Genomic DNA, 24,063 nt, shown 5'->3' with positions numbered 1-24,063 from the left:
GGAACTCATTAAGCTTCGTGCTTACCGTGTTATGTGTTATGTGTTTTAGGTACATCTCAAGATTACGGGAAGGCGCCAGCATGATTGTCCACACACATCAGAGTTTGAGTTATGATTTAGAGGATCCTGGAGTTATATATATATATATATATATATATATATATATATATATATATATATATATATAATTTTTGATTATGGGATTTGATGTTTGACATTGTGATATTTTGGGATTTTGTTATTGTGATAAATGTGTTTTTAAATTGAAATATTTGGTTTGAAAATTTATGTCGTTACAAGTTGGTATCAGAGTCTTGGTTTGAGGGATTCGGATGCACCGTCGGGCGTGTTCGGACTCAAACTGAGGATTTGAGAAAAAACTTCAAAAAGAGATAATTTTTTTAAAATGAGAAAGAGTCTAAGAGAAAATGAGTTGGAGCAGTGTGTGCAATCAGCCAGAGCCCGAACGGTGATTTCCCAAAATACCCTTACTTTTGTGTTATGTGATATATTATGAGATATTATGCATGCTAGAGAATAGGCTAGGTATTTCAAATTTTGGGACTAGAATGGCCTGATTTGTGATGCCTTAGCCTAGAAGTTGTTGCTATCTGTGATTTGCTTTTGAGTGTGAGCCGAGTATGAGTATTTAGCAGAGATCACCTAGAGAATGCTCTTGAGTTGAGAGAAAATCTAGGAGAGACACCTAGATGAGCTTGTGAGAGGTCTACCGAGAGAGTAGTCTTTGCCTTGTGAGATATAGAGTACTTGTGAATCGGGATCCCAGGAGGTGAACTCAGGGTGAATACAAATTTGGTATGGAAGGTAGTATTGGGCTCGTACTATTGAAAGCACCGGATCTGTAGGCAGTACTCCAAGTAAGAATCCTTAGGATGTTGAGGAACAAGTAGGGGCGAGTGATCGAGTGTGAGTATACTTGAGCGAGTCTCTAATTATTTTGTGTTGTGTTTCAGAGAGATCATGGTGGGGACACGCCACAACCCAGAGAGCAATGGAGTCAGCAATGATGAGATTCACATGATGATTCATGATGAGGTGGCCGCAACCATCCGAGAGGCAATCCCGGAGATTAGGGGTGAGCATTTGGACCGGACTTGCTCTTGGACCGGACCGGTTATGGAGAATTTTGTGGACCATAGACCGGACCGATGAGTCGTGTCTGTGTCCGTGTCCGTGTCCATGTACAGGTCCAGGTCCGCGTTTTCCGGTTTTTGGACCCGTTTGGACCGGTACAACTTTAATTGCATAGAGTATAAGTAATCTACATTGATATATAATATTATAACTTGCAAAATTAATACATTTCCGTTTTATGCATAACTAATCTACATTGATGTATAATATTATCAGCAAAAATTAATTTTCCAAATAAAAGTAACTAACATATAAATCAAGTTCACCAACAAAAGTTAAATAATTTTAATACAAACATACAAAAGTATTACCGTAACAACAAAAATCATAGTTTAAACTTTAAAATCATTCAAACTAACAAACTTCATAAGCTCATAATCTAATCTTCCATTGGTCTCTTCCCCATATCATTGTCATCCATATGTAACATATTTAAAGCTTGTGCGATCTCTACATAAACAGAAATGAAAATGTTGTTAGTATTTAATAAAAAGTAATAATTGTATAAAAAAAGAACAAGGATTGTAATTTTTTTACCCAAAGCTATATCATCATCGTTCAAGATGTCATCAACGTTGTCAACTATCGGATTTGTAGACTTTCTCACCCAATCTTGGGTGCATAACAAAGCTTCAATTATCAACGTCGATAAACTAGTCCGATACTCACTTACAACTTTACCACATGTGCTAAACGCAGACTCGGACGCTACACTTGAGATTTATATCGCCAATATGTCTAACAACAAAGAATTAAATGGTAACAACATTAATTTATAAAGAAACTATGAAAAACTAAAAAAAAAGTAATCACCTTTCGCCATCCGAGCAATTGTTGGGAACCTAATTGCGTTTACTCTCCACCACCCGAGAATTGAGAAATCTTTTTTATAATTAACTATATTCTCTTTCAAATAAGTTCGTAACTCGTTATCCGTTGGATCCGAGTTGCTACCTCCCGTACAAAGAAAATCACCGAAAAAATCGTTATCATCATCAACACCAATGACTATTTGACTCGCTTCTTGTTGAAATGATCCACCGTTGTCAAATCGTTCCAAGTAGATCGTAAATAAATTCTCCATCCTATTCTCAACCTCTCGGACCATTTGACGTGCTTTTATGTCTATGCTCGCGGGGTTCAATGACGGTTCCATGTACCCGATCATTTTTTTAAAAACATGTAACAAAAATGGTGAGTTGGTGGTAGGATCAAGTAAAACCGCAAAGTTCATAAAATCGTTCATCTTGCTGTATGCACCCCAATACTTGTCGTATTTTGTCTTCATATCTTTTAACATATCGAGAAACATTGGTTTGGTTGACCACATTCTTAGCTGTGTATCCACATCTAAGACTTCCCGGATAAAAAGATTAACCAAAGGTTTTGATGTAGCCGAAACAAGCTCTATTTTTGTTTTGAATTTTTCAAAGAACTTCACCATTTCGGTTACAACTTCAAAGTCATAATTTTCCGGTACTCTACCGAGATCCCTTTCATATGATTTATCTGTCAAAGATACTTAAAATTCAGAATTATAGTATAAAATAATACTAAAAAGCTGAATTTTTTTAGCTTTGATAGCTCTACTTTGAAGGATTGTAACTCAGTGAATATAACACCAAAATAAACAACATTATAGTCTAAATTCATCTACAAACTGTAAACTAAATGTTGTAAAAAACCGGAGGTCAATCCGACTTAAAACGAATGAGTTATGGGTGTTTAAAAAACGTCACAGATTACAAAATCTTGCTGAAAAGCTGAATTTTTTCAGCTTTGATAGCTCTACTTTGAAGGATTGTAACTCAGTGAATATAAAACCAAAATAAACAAAATTATAGTCTAAATTCATCTACAAACTGTAAACTAAATGTTGGAAAAAAACCGGAGGTCAATCCGACTTAAAACGAATGATTAATGGGTGTTTAAAAACCGTCACAGATTACAAAATCTTGCTGAAAAAGCTGAATTTTTTCAGCTTTGATAGCTCTACTTTGAAGGATTGTAACTCAGTGAATATAGTACCAAAATAAGCAAAATTATAGACTAAATTCATCTAAAAACTGTAAACTAAATGTTGAAAAAAACCGTAGGTCAATCCGACTTAAAACAAATGAGTTATGGGTGTTTAAAAAACGTCACAGATTACAAAATCTTAAAAATCTTGCTGAAAAGCTGAAATATAACTTAAAAATAAATATAACCTCTTACGCCAAATTCCGTAAATGCTTCTTGTAACTGATATGCGGACTTCAATAACTCGAAAGTCGAGTTCCATCGGGTAGGAGTGTCACCACATAGAAACTTCTTCGTTTGTAAGCCACAATCTTTCATCGCCTTCTTGAACTTGTTTATTCTTTGTGGTGACAATCTAATATACCGTACCGCCTTTTGGATACACTCAACATGATAGTTTTGTTATTTTAGTCCATCCTTTACGATAAGGTTTAAAATGTGGGACATACACCTAACTTGGAAATGCTTTCCACCCTCGTAAAGATTGGGCAACTTTTTGACTAAAAAGTCAATTGCCTTGTTGTTTGTAGCGGTGTTGTCCAAGGTAATGGTCATGAAATTTTTCATTCCCTATCCACGAATACAATCGAGTAATTCTTGGCCCATATCCTCTCCCTTAAGGCTATCTATCTCCCTAAAGTTTATAATTCTCTTGTGCATCATCCAATTCTCGTCTATGAAGTGAGCCGTGACCACCATGTAAGTAGTCCTTTGACAAGAAGACGTCCAAGTGTCCGTTGTCAAATGTATAGCGGTCTTTGGGTTACTTAAAATTTGAAGCATTTTGGTTCTTTCTTCTATGTAAAACTTGGAAACATTCTGGGATATTGTATGTCTAGATGGCAACATGACCTTCGCATTAAGTGCATTGGTGTATTCCACAAAAGCCTCGTTTTCAAGGAACTTGAAAGGTAGTTCACCTACCACAAAAAGGTTAAGTAATGCTTTTTTGATCCTTGCATCATCGTGTTTCCATGTTTTAACACTAGTATCCCAATTTGAATCCTTGTTTAGATTCAATTTGGTTTGAGTTGGATCTTGTAGCTTATCCGGGTTTTTTTGACACCTACCTACGTGCTTAAGTAAACTAGAAGTCCCGTTTCTTTCCACATCTGCCTTTAGTAGCCTTTCACACCAATGACATTTTCCATATCTTCTTTCGAAACCATCTATCCTCTTTTATTATAACTTTATATAATGTGTCCCAACAAGAGGATGTTTCTTTGCCACTTGTTTGTTTGTTTTTTTGCGACTTGTTTTCGTTTTGCCATTTGTTCTTTTTCGTTTGTTAAAATTTGATTGATCATCTTTTGCCGAATCATCAACTAAATTGATTTGTGGTGTATTCTCAATAAATTCCTCTTCATCAACATTCGTAACCTAGTTTACATATACTCACAACAAAAATGTTTTCACAATTAATCAACAAAATATAACGACATACTTTATAACATTCAAGAAAAATTAACAAAATGCAACCAAAAATTGTAACCCTAGTTTACATATAGTCACAACAAAAACTGTTTCACAATTAATCAACAAAATATAGCAACATACTTTATAACTTTCAACAAAAATTAGCAAAATTCAACCAAAACTCATAACCCTAGTTTACATACAATCACAATAAAAAAAATTGACAACAAATAAACTAAATATAACATACTTTATGACATTCAACAAAAAATTGAAAAAAATCAACAAAAAATTATAACCCTAGTTTACATATAATAACAATAAATTTTTTTTGACAAGTATTCAACTAAATATGACAACATTCTTTGTTATTTCAACAAAAATTAACAAAAAAACAACCAAAAATCGTAACCCTTACTTGAGTTTCATCATCATCAACTCCAATCCAATTAGCATTCCGGATTTTTGATTCCATTACATCTAAATCGAGACTTGAGTTTCACAGAAATCGTTTTTCACTTGAATCGACACCTGAGACTTGAGAGAGGGAGAATCGACACTTGAGAGTTGAGACTTGAGAGAAAGAGAGAGAGAGAGAGAGAGAGAGAGAGAGAGAGAGAGAGAGAGAGAGAGAGAGAGAGAGAGAGAGAGAACTGAGAAGCCGAGAAGGTTGAGAGAACTGAGAAGGAACGAAAACCTGAAATTTACATCCGGCTTGCGACTTGAGAGAAGGGCTACAAGTCCGACTTGCGACTTGAAACTTTCGATGATCGAGTCGATGTCGATCTTTCTTTGCATTTGGTAATTGGTAGGCTACATACTGTTATGGGAAAGGGAACGTCAAGACTCAAAAGCCTATTAATTTAATGTTAAATTTCATATATATTTTGCTTTCTTTTTAATAAACGGGAATTGATATCTACTAAGTGAAAACTATAAGAAAAAGAAAATCAACTGGATTTGATATTTGTGTGCCAAATGGGCTTTTATGCATTTTTGGGTTTTTGACGTTAGATAAGGGAATCATACATATGACATACATAAACAAATCTCTTGTGCCAAATGTGCTTAATTTAAATTGATTTTTTTTAAACATGTCCAACCGGTTCTAAACCCGGTAAAAACCGGACCGGACCGGATAGAAATCTTAGAACCGAGAACCGGACCGGGGGTCCAAAAAAACGGTCCGGTCCGGTCCGGTCTACCGGTCCAAATGCTCACCCTACCCTACACCCCTAGCTTGGCAGTTACTCAATGGTCGTCATGGGACAACAGGAGTTTTGGGGGGCGAGGTTTGAGTTATCAGTTCTTCTATTTTATCGATTTTTGTAGTGATGGTATTCATCTGTGTGTTCTGTTTATGTTTTGAAGTTTATTTGTAATCTTGGATGATTAGTTGAATGGAATTATCTTAGTTAGCTCAGTTGAATTTCATTTCTTGTTATGAATGGATTAATTATCTTTTTCATCGGATTGTCTGTGTGTTAGGAATTATGAAAGTTGTGTGGGTTTAGATTCTCTTGTGTATTTGGATATCAGTGGTTGGGGTCAAGTGGTGGAGTTCAGGTTAGTCTGGGTATCTAAGGATTGTGAAGTTGTCAGATTCTAGCATATTTCAAGTGGGGGAGAGTGGAACCTCGTAGTAGGAAGACCTTTTGCCAAGGTACGGTTCTCTGTCGAATTTCTCCAAGTTCAAGACTTTCGTACAGCTGCTGAATCTTTCAGTTACGCGTCAAGATCATCGCCATCTATTGGATTTCCCTTCAAGTCGTATTATTTTTATTTGTGGCATCATATGTAGGATGTGCTTGTGCTTTAGACTCTAGGGTGTTAGGAATCCAGGTTGACGGATGTGAGAAGGCTTCCTTGTCTGTTATTGTTTGATTGGGGCATGGTGGTCTGAGTCACATCTAGAAGACCTAGTAGGATTAGTTAAGTTAAGGGTAAGACTTATTATTGTCAGTAGATAACTAAACAGGTTTATCGAAGCCAAGAAGGAGTGTGGCCTAGTTTGGTATGTGACCAGTTGGTTATCGTTGCGATGTTGCACTTATGTGCGGGATTAGAAGGATGACGTTTAGTCGAGGAGGTTTAGATCTGATCAAATCTATGGGTTTTCGGTTAGTGTGGTTGATGTGAGGGGTTTCATCATGAAACGGAAGCGAGAGATGATTTTGAGGACGAAGTCTAATTTAAGTAGGGGAGAATTGTAACATCCTGTTTTCCATCATTTCTTATTTCAGGATCGAGGGCTGGAAGTCGATTATGTAAGGCTTTGGGCCTTAAGGAGGCAAAGTTTAGTCCTTGTGGAAGGAGGTAATATTTAAACCTTTTGGAAGGAGGAAATGATGGCTATGAGATCTAAGCCTTTGAATTGTGTTTTGGGTTGAAGGGTAGAACAAGGAAATTCATAGGTCGGGTTCTTGCATGAAATATGGAATTTTTTCGAGAATTTTTTAGTCCAAGATGTTTATATAATATTGTAGAGATCTTCAACACCTATCCGTAGATATAAAGAACGTCAAAAATGGAGTTGAAACGAAGAAGTTATGACCGTTAGATGTTAGGAATGTTTTGGGCTTAGTCTAGTACGTTGGAAGTAAATAGAGTGCGTTGGGCATACACGATCAGTGCCCCAACCCTATTTTCGTGGTGTGGTCCCTATTTAAGCTCCTTAACTTCCCCAAACCCATTCTATTATCAACCTCCACCTCTCTGACACCCTCCCTTGAAACCCTAACCTTAGTTTTAGCCGTGTGAGCAAAAAGAAGGTGTTTTTAAGTGCTATTGAGTGTTGTTGGTGCTCCTTAGAGAAGAAGGAACTCATTCAAGAAGTGTTAGTTGCATTAAAGCATGTAGATCCAGACCTTGTTCACCTTGATCTTTTTTTAGAGGTATAATGTTTGAATCTTGATAATGAAATTGTTAGATCTAGCTAGTTTTGGGTGTTATGAGCTTTTGGTCACTTTAAGTGCATAAAGTTTAGATCTTGAAAGTTTGTGACCTTGTTATGGATAAAGTTGGAAACTTTATCCATCTAAACATCATATTGATTCAGATCTGAAGGTTAGAGACTTGAAATTAATGGATAAAGTTGAGAAAGATGCACTTTTGGTCCCTTTGAGACTTAAAGACTAGATCTTGTTTGTTAGGACCATTCTAATTGATAAGTTTTGAAACTTTATCCATTATGGAGCTATTAGGAACCATAAAAATGTGATATTGATCCTTCTATCCCTTCTATGCACGAGATGTGATGTATTAATCGATTAATAAGTTAGGGTTTTAGCTTTTGAACCTTCCCTAGCCATGGAAAGTCATAAAGGTTGAAACTTTATAAATTAAGACAATGCTTTGAGGCTAGATCTGAGTTTGGGTGAAAATTCCTTAAGATATTATGTGCTTAATGAAGGAGTAGGATCAAGCTGCGTACATTGGGCGTATGTTCAGTACGCTAGGCGTACTCAACTGCCTTGGACTTTGATTTTTGTTGACTTTCGTTGACCATTGACTTTTTGACCAAGTTTGACCTTGGGTTAAAGTTAAGGATTATGGGCTATTGATTAAGATTTTATCTGGTTCTGGTGTTAGTGGATTCACGGGAACAAGCAGTGTAGAAGGGAACATATCGCAGTCTTTCATGGTTTTCAATTCATGTGAGTTTTGCCTCATTGTACCCATGGGTTGAAGGCACCAACGTCGGCCCAATATTTTTGGTTTTCTGTTAGTAGAAGGATGCCTTAGCGACTGTATATAGTCATGTAGGAATGAATCAGGACTCATAATTTAGGCTTTCTTTCCTGTTCCTTGTTTGGTTGTGGCTCTAGAGTAGGCTCATATGTTCGGGTGTCTATCTCACCTCTGAGTATACGGTTATGTATCCCTTGGATTGTTGGTATTTAGTATGTGCTACGTTGTAGCGACCTGTTAGATCTGTATCTTGGTAGTTGGTATGTTGTTATGTTGTAGTGACATGTTAGATCTATATCCTGGTAGTTGGCATGTTGCTATGTTGTAGTGACACGTTAGATCTGTATCCCAGTAATTGGGATGTTGTTATGTAGTAGTGATATGTTATATTTGTATCCTATTATTTTGGATGATGTTATGCAGTAGTGTTATGTAGATCGGTATGTCTACATGTACTTGGGTGTTATCATCTAATGCAGTGCCTTAGGGGCTGTATGTGGTCACATAGGATAACATGAGAATTCTTGATATAGGCTCTCTTGCATGTTCCTTGTTTGGTTGTGGCTCTAGAGTAGGATCATCTCTTTGGGTTTCTATCTCACCTCTTGTTACTTGTGGTTATGCATTTGATGGAGGATAGATGGTAGCGGGATAATGTACTGTGTGAGGACTAGTAGATGGTAGTGAGCTGTATGATTGTTGCTTGCCGCTATTATAGGCCTACTTGATCATTGATTGTTTATATGTCGACATATGGTAGTAGTGGGTTAAGGCGGTCTTGTTTGTATTGTAGGACAAAATACCTGGTGCAGGATGGCTGTAAACCGTAGGCACGGAGGCTCAGGAAGAGCGGTTAGGTTGAGGCAGTATGTCATCAATCATTGGGTATTCCACCTTGATGGATAAGTGGATCCGATTCATGTTTGTATGTTTATCGTATGGGGTATTTTGGGGGAAACTCACTAAGCTTTGTGATTACTCAGTTGTTTATTGTTTCATGTATCATCGGTCATCATGCGAAGGCGAAGGCGTGAAAGTACACATTCATTAGCAACAATGAAGATTCTGTTCTTTAATATTACTCTAATTTTCAATAAATATATTTTGAATAAACGGTTTTCTTCAAAATGGATTTAAAAATGGGAAGCTTTACTTAAGTAAAATGAAAATTTTTGGTAGTGAAAATGGGATGTTTCAATCGGGATTTTAACAACTATGACTATAGGTACTACATTTAGGTATATTAGGTATCTCTATATGTCGCTAAATAATACATATGGTCATACAAACAATTCATGTGACCTTAGGTATTACTCTTTAGCTACATTAGATTTACATATATATATATATATATATATATATATATATATATATATATATATATATGTGTGTGTGTGTGTGTGTGTGTGTGTGTGTGGCTAAGGTTACTGTATTCCCTACATCTATTGTGCGTTCGCAAACACAATTCTGGACCAATGGATGAATATAATTAATGGTCATGATCTGACAGTCTATGATATTACAATGGGAAAACATATACCAAATAATCACACAAATTTCAACATAGTGATATTTTGGACAATTAACTATATTTAAAATAGAAAACTTTCGGATTTTTAGGGATAATTAATTCTCCTAATTTTAAAAATCTAAATTTTTTAAATTAATTCAATTTTATTTCTAACGCAATTTGTAACATAACCGATTTTATTTCGTCAAAATGTTTTTTTGTTAGAATTATGTTCTTTCAGAATTTTATTCTATTAAAATATTATTGAAGAATAACATAATTCTTGAATCCCCGATTGAAGAATGACAACATTCTTATATATTCTTATACATCCTAACTTAATTCAAATTCATACATACTCTTACAGACTAATAGTCTTATAGATTTTAATATAGTTATCACTACAAGAAAAAGACTCTTTTACGACGTGCAAACAACGACACTCATTGATTTATGTTACACAAAAGAGAGTGACACTAAAAAAGTGTCGTCTTTTCAAAAAATTTAAGGATTTAGGTCATGCATTGTTGTGTGCCCTTAAATTAGTGTCTAAACAAAAAAAAACACAGAGGGCACCTATAATAAATTGTGCGTCGTCTAAAGATGTCGCTTTATAAATTTTAATGGAACGCACGTTCCATACGGGGGAAAATGAAATCCTAAAAAATAAAAAACCCCGCTATCTTTTTCTTCTTTCCCTCTTGCCCTAATTATCGACGATGCTTCCTTTCCCTCTAGTCTCAGTCGCTACCTAGGGTTTTTATTGAAAGCTTGAATCGATCGACTGAGGTAACCAAAGGTCAAGAGAACCGGGAAAGGGTTTTTAGTGAAATCTATTGTTACTCTTTGAAATCGGATCTAATCCCAAAAATTAGAACCCCTGCCTCTTCCAATTAGCAAGAAAAAGCCTAGCCTTCGTGTTCATAGCATAATTGCTCTTGCTTTCGTGATCAAATGCCTCACGACGACGATGAGATAGTGTGAGATCTATGAGAGATCCAATCCAGAGCATGCCTGTGATTGTGTGGCCATCCTCGGTCAACTCACACACTTTGAAACCCTAATATCATATCATGTCCGCCACCAGCTAGCATCATTTACAAGCTAAAACCCTATTCACATATGGAAACAGAATCATCTTGATACCCTCGTCCTCAAGCTCTTTTAAATCCTTCATTCTTCTTCCAGTGGAGTTATTTGCCAAACTAGCAGCTCCCGCCGCTACACCACCACCAACCCCAGAATCTTCGTTGCCATCCATATCTGTTCCATCCCCGAGTTCGATCTCTACATCAATTGCTTTATCACATGTACCTGTCGTTGGAATCCCACCTGTGGTGGTACTGGTGATTCCACCTCAGGCTCCCACGATTCCCCCAACTTCATCATCGACTGGTGGTGCTCCACCTGTGGAAGTTTAATCACACTAACTTTCTCCAGGTATATCATTTGGATTTCTATTCTCATTTCTCTGTTTCATAGAATGGTTAATCTATTCAAAGTTTTTGTATACGTGTTTCTCTTCTGTTGTGCATTTCGTAAACGTGTTTCTCTCAATTTCTATTGGTAAATTTGTTTGCAGTCTGCAATTACAATCGCAATATCTAGGGTTAACCAGGTGGATGCAGGGAGGCTCGACATTGAAATGTCAGCCATGCTCAAAGAGTAAATGGTTAATGTTTTCTCTGTTATGAAGGTACGTCACACGATTCATTGATTATCTATGATTAGTTGATTACTATATCCTAATTAAGCACAATTAGATGCTTTTTTACACTAATCAGTCATGTTCATTGGAGATTAATTATGTTCCTCTTCTTTCCTTTTTATGATTAGCCAGGATTATTATTATTTCAATACGAAGCAGAACTTGAAGTTTTGCGATTCGAGCCCTAGTCAATGTTGTTGCTTATAAACTCACTGACCTTCTTGACCAACAGAGTTCAAAAATTTCCTACACCAGTAACACCTTCCCCACGGTAATCATCTCTTCATCAACCGCCTTCAGTTTCTGTTCAGTCGGTGATTAGGTCTTTTGTTAGTTGCTCTTAAATTGTAAGTTACCCTTCTCTGTCAAGGTTCAGAAGTTTGTTCTGAAAATACATCAACAGAAACGGTTGGCATAATCAATTTGGATCCAAACCAAGTGTTTGACATTGTAAGCTCTACCCTTTCTAGTTGTTTTGACTTTTGATTGAAGTTTCAATAAATGAGGTACTTGAGTTGACTGTACTTGCTGATTTAGGTATTGGAGTGTTTCGAACTTCAGCCGGATAACAATGTCTTCTTAAACTGGTCCCTATTTTCCCTAAGGCACAACACTTAAATATGCCCGATTAACTACTAAAAGGCTATTACAAGGGTGCATGATTCACAATATGTTTTCTCAAGGGATGAGATCTATAGAAGAATTCCAATCATTGGGCATGTTTGCTTGGTGTTGGAATTTAAGATTCCTTTCCATGGCTGGCATGTTTGGTTGCCTTGCCAAAATGGATGGAATTTGACCCCATAGGCATAGAATCATTTAAATTTCATGTTTGATGGATTTCAGTTTTCAACGTTCCTTGGTGTGAGTAGATTACCTTTGCACTTGTGTAGGTTGGAATAACTTCACTCAAACATTTATATTTAATTTATATAACCATGTGCTTACTTAGTTATATACTTATGTGGTTATCAGCCGATTACCTTTGCACTTGTGTATGTTGGAACAACTTTGAAGGACCTGGCTACTGTTACTCATGAATGGAGTTAATTCTCAAAAACTCGTTTGGTAATATATATATATATATATATATATATATATATATATATATATATATATATATATATATATATATATGCTTGTGCATGTTTTATTTTGAATATTATCTATTTTTTTCATTCATGCATCTCATTAGCAGTCTAACGCTTCACAAGGTCAGAATCCTAAATATTCCCCAAGGTTAGAATAAATTTGCATGCATTATCTAAGCCTTTTATTGAAAGGCTAATTGTAGACATAGCTCACAATAGCTTCAATGGTACTGTTCCTGCATATTGTTTCTGGAAATGGGATGTTATGATGACTAGCACTGATGGAGAAGCATCAGGTAAGAAACACCTAAGTTTCACGGTCTTATCTCTTGATCCAATCTACTATCAAGATAATATGACAGTCACAATCAAAGGACTTGAGTTGGAGCTGGTGAAAATCTTGACAATCTTCACATCCATTGACATCTCAAGTAACCGTTTTTCTAGTGAAATACCAGACACAATTAGGAGACTCAATGCTCTGTATATGTTCAATGTATCACATAATGACTTCACAGGCTTAATCCCACCATCTATCGGGAATTTGAGTCAGCTAGAATCATTAGACATGTCATGGAACAAATTAACTGGAGACATCCCATCAATGCTCACAAATCTTTCTTTCCTTTCCTCCTTTAATCTCTCATACAATCAATTGGAAGGAAGAATCCCAACAGGCTCCCAGTTTCAGACCTTCCAAGACACATCATACAAAGGAAACATAGGATTATGCGGGTCTCCATGGATGAACACCAATAAAGATGTTGATATGTTTGTTTTTTCGAGCCTCATTTCAGCATCATTTTGTATATGGCATCGGTAATCATGAAGCTCAACATGCTCTTGTTAATAATACAGTTCAATAGATCTTTCCTATAACAACTTTAGAGAAATACTGTGCCATCAGGTTTTGACAGATCATTTTAAGTTTTCAGCTCTCAGATGCTCTTTTAATCTGCTCATAAAAAGTTAAAAACTGAAGTTAAACATTTTCTTTCATTCATCAGGAACTTATACAGAAGCTACTCTACTGGGAATAATTTGTAAGTTTAATTATACCCTGCTACTATTCTTCAAAAATAAATGTAACTTTTATGTAATAAGAGAGATTCCAATTAAGTTTTTCATGTTTGATTTTGTGTAGAGAGCTGTTTCCATAATATTAAAAACAAATTAAGCTAATCCCTTTAATGTTTCTCCAGACATATCTTCAGTTCATATCAATTGTGGTGGGCCAAGAGTTACCAATGGAAAAAAGACTTATGAAGCAGATGAAGATCCAGGTGGACCTGCAATTTTTGTTCTTTCAAACGAAAATTATTGGGGATATAGCAGCACAGGGAGTATATGGAAAGTTAAGGACAACCTTTTTAAACATGTCACAACTAATTTATATTTAGTATTTTTGTCTAAAAAAATACTAAATAATGTGTTCCCAGGTTTAACCTTGTGGTTGTTGGTGGGCCCAATGGTAGTGTTATTCCTTATTGTTGAGTTGAAGACTCGTTTGAAGATTGCGTCATTGGGCTCGGCTATTAGTCCATTTGTTTTGTACTCCGGTTTTGGGCCTGTCCAACCGTGAGTTTATTAGGTTTACTATATAAAGATATGCTTGCATGCATATTAGGTTATCGATTTAAGAGAAGTAACGATCATTACGATAGAAGTATAGATTTCTTTATCGTTCTTGTAAATCTCCAACCCTCTACAGTTGATGTTCTTGATCGAGCTCTTCTGAGGGTTTATTTTATAATCATTCGACACGTTTGATTCATCCTTGAGTTGTTCTTTATTTTGCGTTCATTCTTGCTGTCTAAATATTTATTTACCTGTTTAAGATCTAATCGATCTTCCAGATTAAGTTTTAATCTCATCAATTGGTATCAGAGCAGAAGGTTGTGTAATCAATACACTTCTTTTCTGTGAAAAGGTTTCAATTAGGGTCTTTCCGCAATAACTGATATTTATTGAGCCGTCATCTCATTATTGACGTATCTTGATATTTATTGTTTTGCCCTAATCTGATTTATTACAAGTCTGATCTTTGAACAGGTTATTCGATCATAATGGACGAGTCGCAATCGATCCTCGTCTGTAGAGTACAGTTCACGAAGTCTATCCCAAACTTCCTTTGCCGTCGTGCATGAGCTTACCAACCTGAAGGTGTCGGACTGAAGGGCGAATCTGATCAATCGTAACGCCTTGATATTACACTGGAATTTATCATTTTCATCTTGCGCAATATCTTTGACATCCTTCAGTAGATCATTATACTCCTTTTGAGTTTTAATAATCCTCGACGTTGCAGAATGAGAGAAAGGTCCATTAATGATTGCTTCCCATATGAGGTATCCATTATCCTCAGATCCTATAATGTAGTCTTCGAAGTGATGCGCCCAGACTTCATAATCATGGGTATATAGGATGGGAATCTTCGTGGTTGAACCGATGCTGTTGGAAATATTGATGGGATTCGATTGCGACTCGTCCATTATGATCGAATACACTTCTTTTACGTTATCTCAAGCGAACTGCCTCCTTAGGTCTATGGTATCCTTCCAACTCAGGCTTCTTCGTTCAAGCCTACTCAGATGCAGACCTTGGAGGATGTGGACTCGATAGAAAAAGCACCACTGGCGGCTGTCAATTCCTTGATGGGAAGTTGGTGAGCTGGCAATCAAAGAAACAAATGTGCGTGTCGTTATCTACTGCCGAAGCTGAATACATAGCCACTGCATCCTGCACCTCCCAAGTGATTTGGATCCAGAGTCAACTTCGAGACTATGGACTCAATATGAAGAAGATCCCACTATATTGTGACTCTGAAAGTGCAATTAGGATCTGTCATAACCCAGTGCAGCACTCTAAAACCAAACACATAGCACTGAGGTATCACTTCATCAAAGATCATGTGGAAGATGGAAACGTTGAAGTACACTTTGTTCGAACCACTGATCAACTGGCTGACGTCTTTACCAAAGCTCTTCCTGAAGCATCATTCAACAGAATTTTACAAGGGCTAGGTATGATGGAATCAGAGTCAGTACCTCAAACTACCTCTCAACCTCAAAAGTAAGAAGCGAAATTGACCGAACGATCAGGTTCGGTTAAATTATCTAACTCGCTCATCACCACAAAGGTAGTTTTCTTGGTTGTATATTTCTTGTACAAAGTTGTTTGTATTATTGTCAAAGGTATATTCTGATTGCATGTCTCAATTCATTGGTTTTTCAAAATTTTCCAAAACCGAAACCAACCGAACGCTCGGGTTCGGTTTTTCAAAATTTTCCAAAGGGTTCGGTTTTTCAAAATTTTCCAAAACCGAAACCAGCCGAACGTTCGGGTTCGGTTCTTCAAATTTTTCCAAAGTTTTTTTTTACTTACTCTTTCCAATTTTTTTTCTTACTTATTTAATTTATGTGTTCGTTCGTTTATGAAGATAAAATTGTTGGATTACTTAAGTGTCCCTAGAAGCATGCTGTTGTATGTGTCCCAAGCCTCATAAGATTCTGAATAATAGCCTTAATGACTTGGTATAAACAAACCTTGTCTTCCCAATTAGGCTATCCCATTTATTCTAATCGTGAGCTACCTCACTCTTTTCTCACATGAGATAAGAATTTTCTGCTTGGTCCTTATTTTTGCAGCGGAGGTACTTTCGTTTCTTACACCATCTCCATTACATTTCTCCATTACATTCATTTCATCAACGTAACCCTTGAGACTCTCAGAAATTACCACTAAGGTTTATGGTTACACAACAACTGTGTTTATGATCTCAGTTTCGTGCCACTACGAGCTGAGTGAAACCCAAAATTCAACACCAAATCTGAATTGACGGTGAACAATAAATTTGCTCAAGTTTTCACCAAAGAATTGACGGACGTATCTTACTACCATCTCAAATTTTTATTTTTGTGTGATTCCTATGAAATTGTTAAACACCATAACATTTCTTCCCTTGGGATCCAGTTTTTAATTTTTTGTTGAGATTTGCTATTTTCCGAGCCAATTTAAAATTAATTCCTACCTACTTGTTCAACAGACTACACCGGTCTCACAAGTACTTTGTTCACTTTCTATCTTATTTCAAGATTAGAATTGTTGCATCAAAGCGAAAGCCACCCTTAAGAAGCCTAATTAATAGAAGCCTTTCAACATTTATTAATAAGTGTTTGATCGTAATTCAACGGGAAACCACATAACCACTTTAAGATCTCTCTTGATCTTGAAGGACGAGATTCGTGCCCGGGATCATCTGTTTCATGTCATTATTGACATCACATTTATTCCTAAAAAGAGTCGCTTTATTTCTTTTCTTTTTTACACTCTTAGCACGAAAATCTTTGATTTTCCAAAATTCCATTACTAATAATTACAGGCTGTATTAATGCTTTGGTGGTTAATTATCAAGTTGTGGTCAACAATCATCCACGTGGGAAGTTAATTCAAAAGATGCCATTTAAAAGATAAGACGAAGGGTTGCTGACTCAGGCGGGAGTTAAAAGGATTGAATTTCAAACGACGGTAAAAAGGGAACGCGGGTGAATTTGGAACGCCCATACTTTTACTGACATCATGGACGCGTGTGCGAATTTCAAGCGACACCTCTCTGGCACTTAAAGGCGCGTGAGGATTTGAAACGGTATGTTCTGAAACGGCGCTTGTTAGGCGGCGTGATCCTAGGAATCTGACACTCTCTCTCCTACGTGATCGTCCCATGCCTTAACTGTCACGCATCTGTCATTCCGGAAACCTTTTCGTATTTCCATAGAAGATTTGAAACGATTTTTCTCTCTCCTTTCACCCACTATAAAAGGCAGTCTATACTCCTATTTACCTCTTTACTGCATCCGGAATTTCCAAGAGAACAAAAACTCCCAAAAGCTTCACTGTTCATCTTCTTCTTCTACCTTCAACAATGGCAGAATCATCCTCAGTCCATGCTACCTCACACATCCTTCCCATTCGTCCTCAACAATGCTTGGTGATTGACCTCACTCCTCAGTTGTACGATTCTTATATGGCTCCGATCATCGAGTGCCTGAAGTAATCCCAGATCGCTCCAGCACTTTCCAGAGTTGAGTCTGTGCCCATGGAGATTCTATCGCAGGTGTATTCGACTGCACACTATGACAAAGCCGTCGAAAGGGTGTTTTTCGAGGTTGCTGATCACAAGACCTCCATTTCTCGACAACGATTTGGTACACTGCTAGGGTTGGCTGCTGACCCTTCAAGAATTAATCCGGAGACAATTCCGGTTGGGATGCTTTACAACATGTTTTATAATATGTGGTACACGGAGGTCCTCACCTCCATCGCGAAGTTCAAGAAATCCTGCTTGCCGCCACAATGGAACGGCATGTTTACAGTCCTCTTCAAGGGCTTATCTGAACGGAGCTCAGGATCCGATGGTTCAAGTCGACTGTTCTTGTCGATTTTGTACGACGTCTACAACGGCGTAAATCTTGACTATGGGTTGGTTCTCTGGCAGCAACTCATCCAGAGCCTCTCTTCCTTTTCACGACACTCTGAGGTGTCGTATGCCCGGTTCTGGACAATCATCACCAAATGGGCGATGAACAAATTCGATATTCCACCTGCTGCTGGTGCATCGATGTCTTCGATCGGTACTTTTCATACCACGAAGATCATCGTCTCTAATGCATCCAATTTTTCTTTCGTTGGCTCTATTCTGGAGACAATGTATGGCGATGTTCCCTCAGACAGCAGGATCATCAGGACCATTAAGGAGTTTCAGGCGTCTGGTCCTAGGGTACTTACACAGGAAATGCTCAAGTCAATCCATGACGCTGTCAAGCCTGTTCATAGGGGCAAAAAGGCAGAAAAAGGGAAGCAAGTGACCAAAGCTCCTAAAGGTCCTTCTCTCAGGAAGAGGAAACCAACCAAACCTGCCAAGTCCCCGCAACCGAAGAGAAGGAAGACTCAACCGAAGCGAAAGCTTATTATCGCTTCCTCTTCGAGTGACTCAGAAGGCGAGAGTTCGGGTTCGGACGGCTCTTAAAGAGGCGAAACCCCTCCCAGAGGCAACACCCCACCCCGATCACCTACCCCAAACATGGAAATTCCTGTCTCACCAATTCCCTCACCTCCTCAAACAATCCCTACTTCCATTCCGACCATAAACCCCACTACCACCATCCCTAAAACCTCTTTCCCTATACCACCACCCATTTTCACAGATACCACTACAACAACTGCAAAGGTAACAACCAACGTATCTGATACGGGGGTTCATACCAGTGCAACCGAAACACCACCTGTAACCGAACCACCTCAAACTGAAACCCAGCATACAACCGAACCTACCCACACTCAACAACCACTCGAAACTACCCCAACCAACACTCAACAACCACCCGAAACTACCCCAACCAACACTCAACCTGAACCTACCCACACCTCAACACCTCCAGCTTCCCCACCCCCTCCATCTCCAGATCATGCCTCTGATGGAGACAACCCCTTCCTTGGCGGTGAAAATATGACCTTCGATTCGGTCTACTTTAGTCCGTTTCAGGTTCAAAGTGACGATGAGGACGATGCTCCAGTAACAAAGAAGCATCTAAAGGAGCTAAACGAGAAGGTTGACTTACTTCTTGCGTCATCCTCTAACACTCAGTCCTCTCTCTCTGAAGCCGCTCTTCAGAAGATTGTTGACGCCTGTGAGGCTGCGACCGCAAAAGTCGATAAACTATTCTCAGACGCCTCTTCCCTGTTGAAGTCCTTACAGGAGAGTGCTGAACCAATCCTTCAACAATTGGCCACGTTCGTCTCAACGGAGTTACAGTCGTTCACTACACTTCGCCAATCCATAAGCGACGACAACTCGGCCCTTCGTGCCTCCATTGATGAGCGCCTCGTTAAGCTTCAAGAGGATCTCGCTGCCGAAAACTCATTAATGGACGTTTTGGCAAGTAAAACCACCGCCCTTAAGGTCAAGAGCACTCAGCTTTCAAACTCTCAGCAACAGATTGAAGCTCTTCGATCCGAACGGGAGGTTATAAAAACTTGTGTTTCGGATGTACACGCTGCCCTATCCAACATCCTGGAAGCACACGATCCGATTCTCAATCATTCGGTGAGGCGAACCCTTGCTGACAAACTTGCTCCTGCCCTGGACCTTCTTAGCAAAATTGAAGGCTTACCTAGTTTCTTGTCCGATCCGAAACAAGGGGGAGAAGCGAAGTCCGGATCGAAACCACCTCCTTCCTCAAAAGCTGCTCACACAACCGAACCACCTCCGACTGGTCAAACTTCGGGTTCGGGTGTGAAGGACAAAGGAAAGAACATAGCTGAGGAAGAAGAAGAAGATGATAAAGAAACCATTGCTGACTTGCTTAAACGCAAAAACAGTCGCAATGAGAAAGATGATATCAATCGTGTGGCACGTGAAGCTGAAGAAGCTGAACGAAAGAAGAAAGAAGCCCACGATCTCCTCGAGAGCAGGAAAACTCTTTTCCCTGCTTGGACTCGAGAGAGAATGATTAAGGAGACCATAGATACTCCTAGCATCCTATGGCTCGAACCGGTGATTTCCTTCGACTGCATTAATTCTATCGATTCGCAGTTCGATATGCCGTTGACTCGAAAGGTGTTTATCTTCCACGCCTTCTCCAATATTTTTGAAGTCCCTCATCCTAATTCTGAGGTCGATAAGGAGCTTATCGAGTTCTATCTGAAGGCCGCTCAACCACAATACCAAACATGGAGCGCTCAGAAGATCGTGAACGTTCGGGTCTTAAAGCCTTATGCCGAAGGAAGATTCATCAACGTTCGGTTCAGGGTGATAAGAGGGTCTGCTAGAACCGAACATCTTATATCATTGGCAGATCTACCGAACCTAAACCCTCATGATTGGATCGTTTTGCACAACATCCTTTTGACGAATGAAGCTGAATATGGTCCAATTATAGACCATCTCAAGAGGATGATTGTTTGTTACATCATGGAGGTCGCCCTAATGGATCAGGAGATAGCCACAGTCTTCAAGAAGAAACCGAAGATAGCTCATGTGGGATTGGCCAGTGATCTCAATCAAATGAAGATGGGCAAGATCGACCCGAAGCGTAATACGGTCATGTTCACTAGAGCAGAAGGACAGAAATGCCTCTTTGCTTTAGCGGATAAACATCTTTATACCACTGCTTGTCTTGAGCATGTGATGTTTATCATCCGGCGGTGTAAAGAGAATGCAGCAGATGATGTCAAATACTTCAACGATATGATCCAGTGGTACATCAGATTCAGACAGACGATACTTGCTCTTGTCTCTCGTCTGTTTCAGACTGTGAAGAAGAAGGTACCTGCTGCTGCTGCTGGCCCAAGTAACAAGTGAAGATCTCGCTCCAATTGACGCAAAGGGGGAGATTGTTGAGTTGAAGACTCGTTTGAAGATTGCGTCATTGGGCTCGGCTGTTAGTCCATTTGTTTTGTACTCCGGTTTTGGGCCTGTCCAATCGTGAGTTTATTAGGTTTACTATATAAAGATATGCTTGCATGCATATTAGGTTATCGATTTAAGAGAAGTAACAATTATTACGATAGAAGTATAGATTTCTTTATCGTTCTTGTAAATCTCCAACCCTCTACAATTGATGTTCTTGATCGAGCTCTTCTGAGGGTTTATTTTATAATCATTCGACACGTTTGATTCATCCTTGAGTTGTTCTTTATTTTGCGTTCATTCTTGCTGTCTAAATATTTATTTACCTGTTTAAGATCTAATCGATCTTCTAGATTAAGTTTTAATCTCATCACTTATTCATGAAACGATCAGAATGTCACAACTCACACATAGTTTTACTTATTACTTATATAATATTATATAATTTTTGTAATTCATTTCATGATGTTTTATGATTTCAGAGAGAAGTGTATGATCTGGTTGTATGTATTCAACTTTGCAAAGTTGGTATGAGCATCCAGCGTATACACAACTACTCAGTATAAATTTATTACTGCTTAAATCTTTGGTTCTTAATATTATCACCTTTGAGGTATATAATATAATATATTTGATTATAATATGTTGAGTTTTCTTTTATTTATAATTACTTGATGTTGTGTAGGTTGAGAAACTTTGTAGAGGATTAAAGGTGATGGGAATTTTGAAAGATCTTGAAGAGAATGTGGAAAAGGACTGGAATGGGATGTGGGAGTCTTGCAAGTTCTGTTGTAGTTAATGAAGAAGAAAAATGCAGAGAAGAACCAGAAATCAAAAGGATTTCAATTTGAAGCATGTGACGTTGCTCTCAAAATTACATGCCCTATCTATTTAGGTTTGATAAAGCTGGTCGTTTATTTGAATTCTTATCTGGATTTCACATATATGATTAGAAGAAATTATTTATTGTATATGAACAATGGTTATTTTGATGTTGTAGCTGAGAGAGGAAGGAATTTGGAAGATTGTTTGCTTGTTTTAGCTCAACCGGGCTTTAAATTACACATTTGGTTGAACTTTGATATTTGTTTTGTTTGCTTGTTTTAGTTCTATTTGGCTTTATTTATGTTTGAATTTGATCTAGGTTTCATTTGGGTGATTAGACAAGATGATATATTCTATGAATTTATTGCATTTAGATAATTGGAAGTGATAGATATATGAACAACAGTAATTTTATGGCAGAAGCTTGAAACAAATTAGATGATACACATAGATATAGAATAATTTCTTGCTTATTTAAGTTTCATTTAGTTCTGAATGATAGTAAATGAAAATTTTACCCTTTTGTCCAGAATTAGTACCTAATGAAAAAAATGACTTTCTTGTTTGACAACTGCTTGTTGTAATTGACTTACAAATCTCTTTGAAAATCTTGTTCTCAACCCTTTTTTATATTAACAAAGAAGCAATCTTTATGCAGAAAGCATATGCAAAATACATGAAGGAATATTATATAGGTAGTTAAGCAGGTATTGAATTGTATAACAAAGAAAATCTGAAAAAGACAAACCCAAATGTGTATGAATCTGCTGACCGGTTATGGTGGTTCCAGGTAGCACCTTCAAATGATAGCATCTGTTCTTCAAATATTGACATAAGGCATGTACATATCAACAAATGACACATTTTAATCATTAACATAAAATCCAAGTTTCATGATTTTTTTATTTTAATTACAGGTATCATTTGGATCTATGCAAAAATGTATTTGGAGAAGGTGTGTATCTGGTTGTTGATGCAACAAATGTTTACTATGGGGGCAAAAACATTGCTGGTATGAACTACGAAAATTACAATTTATATGTAAATTTCAGGGTTAATTTATTTTTGGTGAATTTTGATGAAATATGTAGGATCAACATTAGGCACACATTAGATTTTATGAAATATTTAATCAAAAAAACTCTCACTTGTTGAATTTCTGAACTATTTAATCAAAAAATGCCCAGCATCTCACATGCATATATTGGTGATGTGTGTAGTGATTGAGAAGAAGTAAATGTATATGGTGATGTTGGTGTTTAATAATCTGTTAATGAGATGAGGGGGAGAGGGAGAAGTAAGACTAACCATATATTCAAAATCCTATTTACAAAATGATCCAAAGAATCATTTTCCTAAGCTTAGTGGCCTAATTGGCATTGGCAAAGAAAATAGACAAAAGAATATATAGTTGGATGCCATACCAGCTCTATCATATCAGCTTGTATTGTATTGCATGCATGTTAAGTTACCGATTTGCCATGTGCAGGTTCTGACAGCTCTAGAAACCTCCTTCCATGCCCTGAAGCATTTCAAAGTTCCCGCATCAGGTTATTCTTTTTAGAAAGGAAATTTTCAAAGGAGATTGTCAAAGGAGAATTTAGTCGTCATGGGTTTCTTTTAATGTTGTACATGTTTCGTTTTCTATAATAAATATTATGAAATATTAGCAATGTGTTACATTTACTTGCTATTAGAATGATTATTTGTATTTGATATAGTAGTGCAATGAATTATCATTATTGTTTATGGTATTTTATTTTGTATTATGAGACTTTTAATGTGTTATTTAATTTGAAAATTAGTAAATCAATCAAAAATATATAATTTTATAAACATTTAAAATTATGACATGCAAAAATGTGTGTCTTCTTCCTTTATGACATGGGTTTCCTTGATACGCATTGTGTGTCATAAACACGTGTGTCGTAAGGTTACGACATGCAAATGCGTGTCTTCTTCCTTTATAACAGGGCCTTCCTTGATACGCATTGCACGTCGCAAATGCGTGTCAAAAATGCGTGTCGTAAATGCGCGTCGTCTATAGACGACGCACAAAAGCATGTCCTCTCTCGTTATGACAGGGCCTTCCTTGACACGCATTTGCGCATCGTCTGAGCATTTTACGACGCGCATTGCACGTCGTAAAAGGCTGTTTTTCTAGTAGTGTATACATATTCTAAAAGATTATCAGCAATAATGAAAAAAAATCTTAAAAAATAACAACATTCTTAAACTGTGA

At 37.4% G+C, this 24,063-nt stretch overlaps 1 protein-coding gene across 1 annotated transcript; it reads right to left on the bottom strand.

Moving 5' to 3' along the window:
• Positions 1–1,534: 1,534 nt before the first annotated feature.
• On the bottom strand, positions 1,535–11,051 carry LOC145064408 (zinc finger BED domain-containing protein RICESLEEPER 2-like). Its single transcript, XM_079011869.1, has 4 exons — positions 10,892–11,051; positions 1,969–2,664; positions 1,693–1,863; positions 1,535–1,605 (listed from the first exon to the last, which is right to left on the bottom strand). Exons 1-4 carry the CDS (start codon positions 11,049–11,051, stop codon positions 1,535–1,537), a joined length of 1,098 nt encoding a protein of 365 aa, XP_078867995.1.
• Between the last annotated feature and the right edge of the window lie 13,012 nt (positions 11,052–24,063).

This window comes from Lactuca serriola, chromosome 7, assembly GCF_051521515.1.
Source record: "Lactuca serriola cultivar US96UC23 chromosome 7, Lser_US96UC23_V15, whole genome shotgun sequence".
Taxonomy (NCBI): Eukaryota; Viridiplantae; Streptophyta; class Magnoliopsida; order Asterales; family Asteraceae; genus Lactuca; species Lactuca serriola.
Note: the sequence above shows the minus strand (reverse complement) of the source record. Positions and strands in the feature narration are given on the sequence as shown.

What these genes read in the sequence shown, in the direction of transcription:
- LOC145064408 (XM_079011869.1), bottom strand. Translation starts at nt 11,051, where the DNA reads ATGGATGGCAACGAAGATTCTGGGGTTGGTGGTGGTGTAGCGGCGGGA. An exon ending in AATTGCTCGGATGGCGAAAG is followed by an intron (nt 1,864 to 1,968) that starts GTGATTACTTTT and finishes TCTCAAGTGTAG; the next exon opens with CGTCCGAGTCTGCGTTTAGC. An exon ending in CGATGATGATATAGCTTTGG is followed by an intron (nt 1,606 to 1,692) that starts GTAAAAAAATTA and finishes CTGTTTATGTAG; the next exon opens with AGATCGCACAAGCTTTAAAT.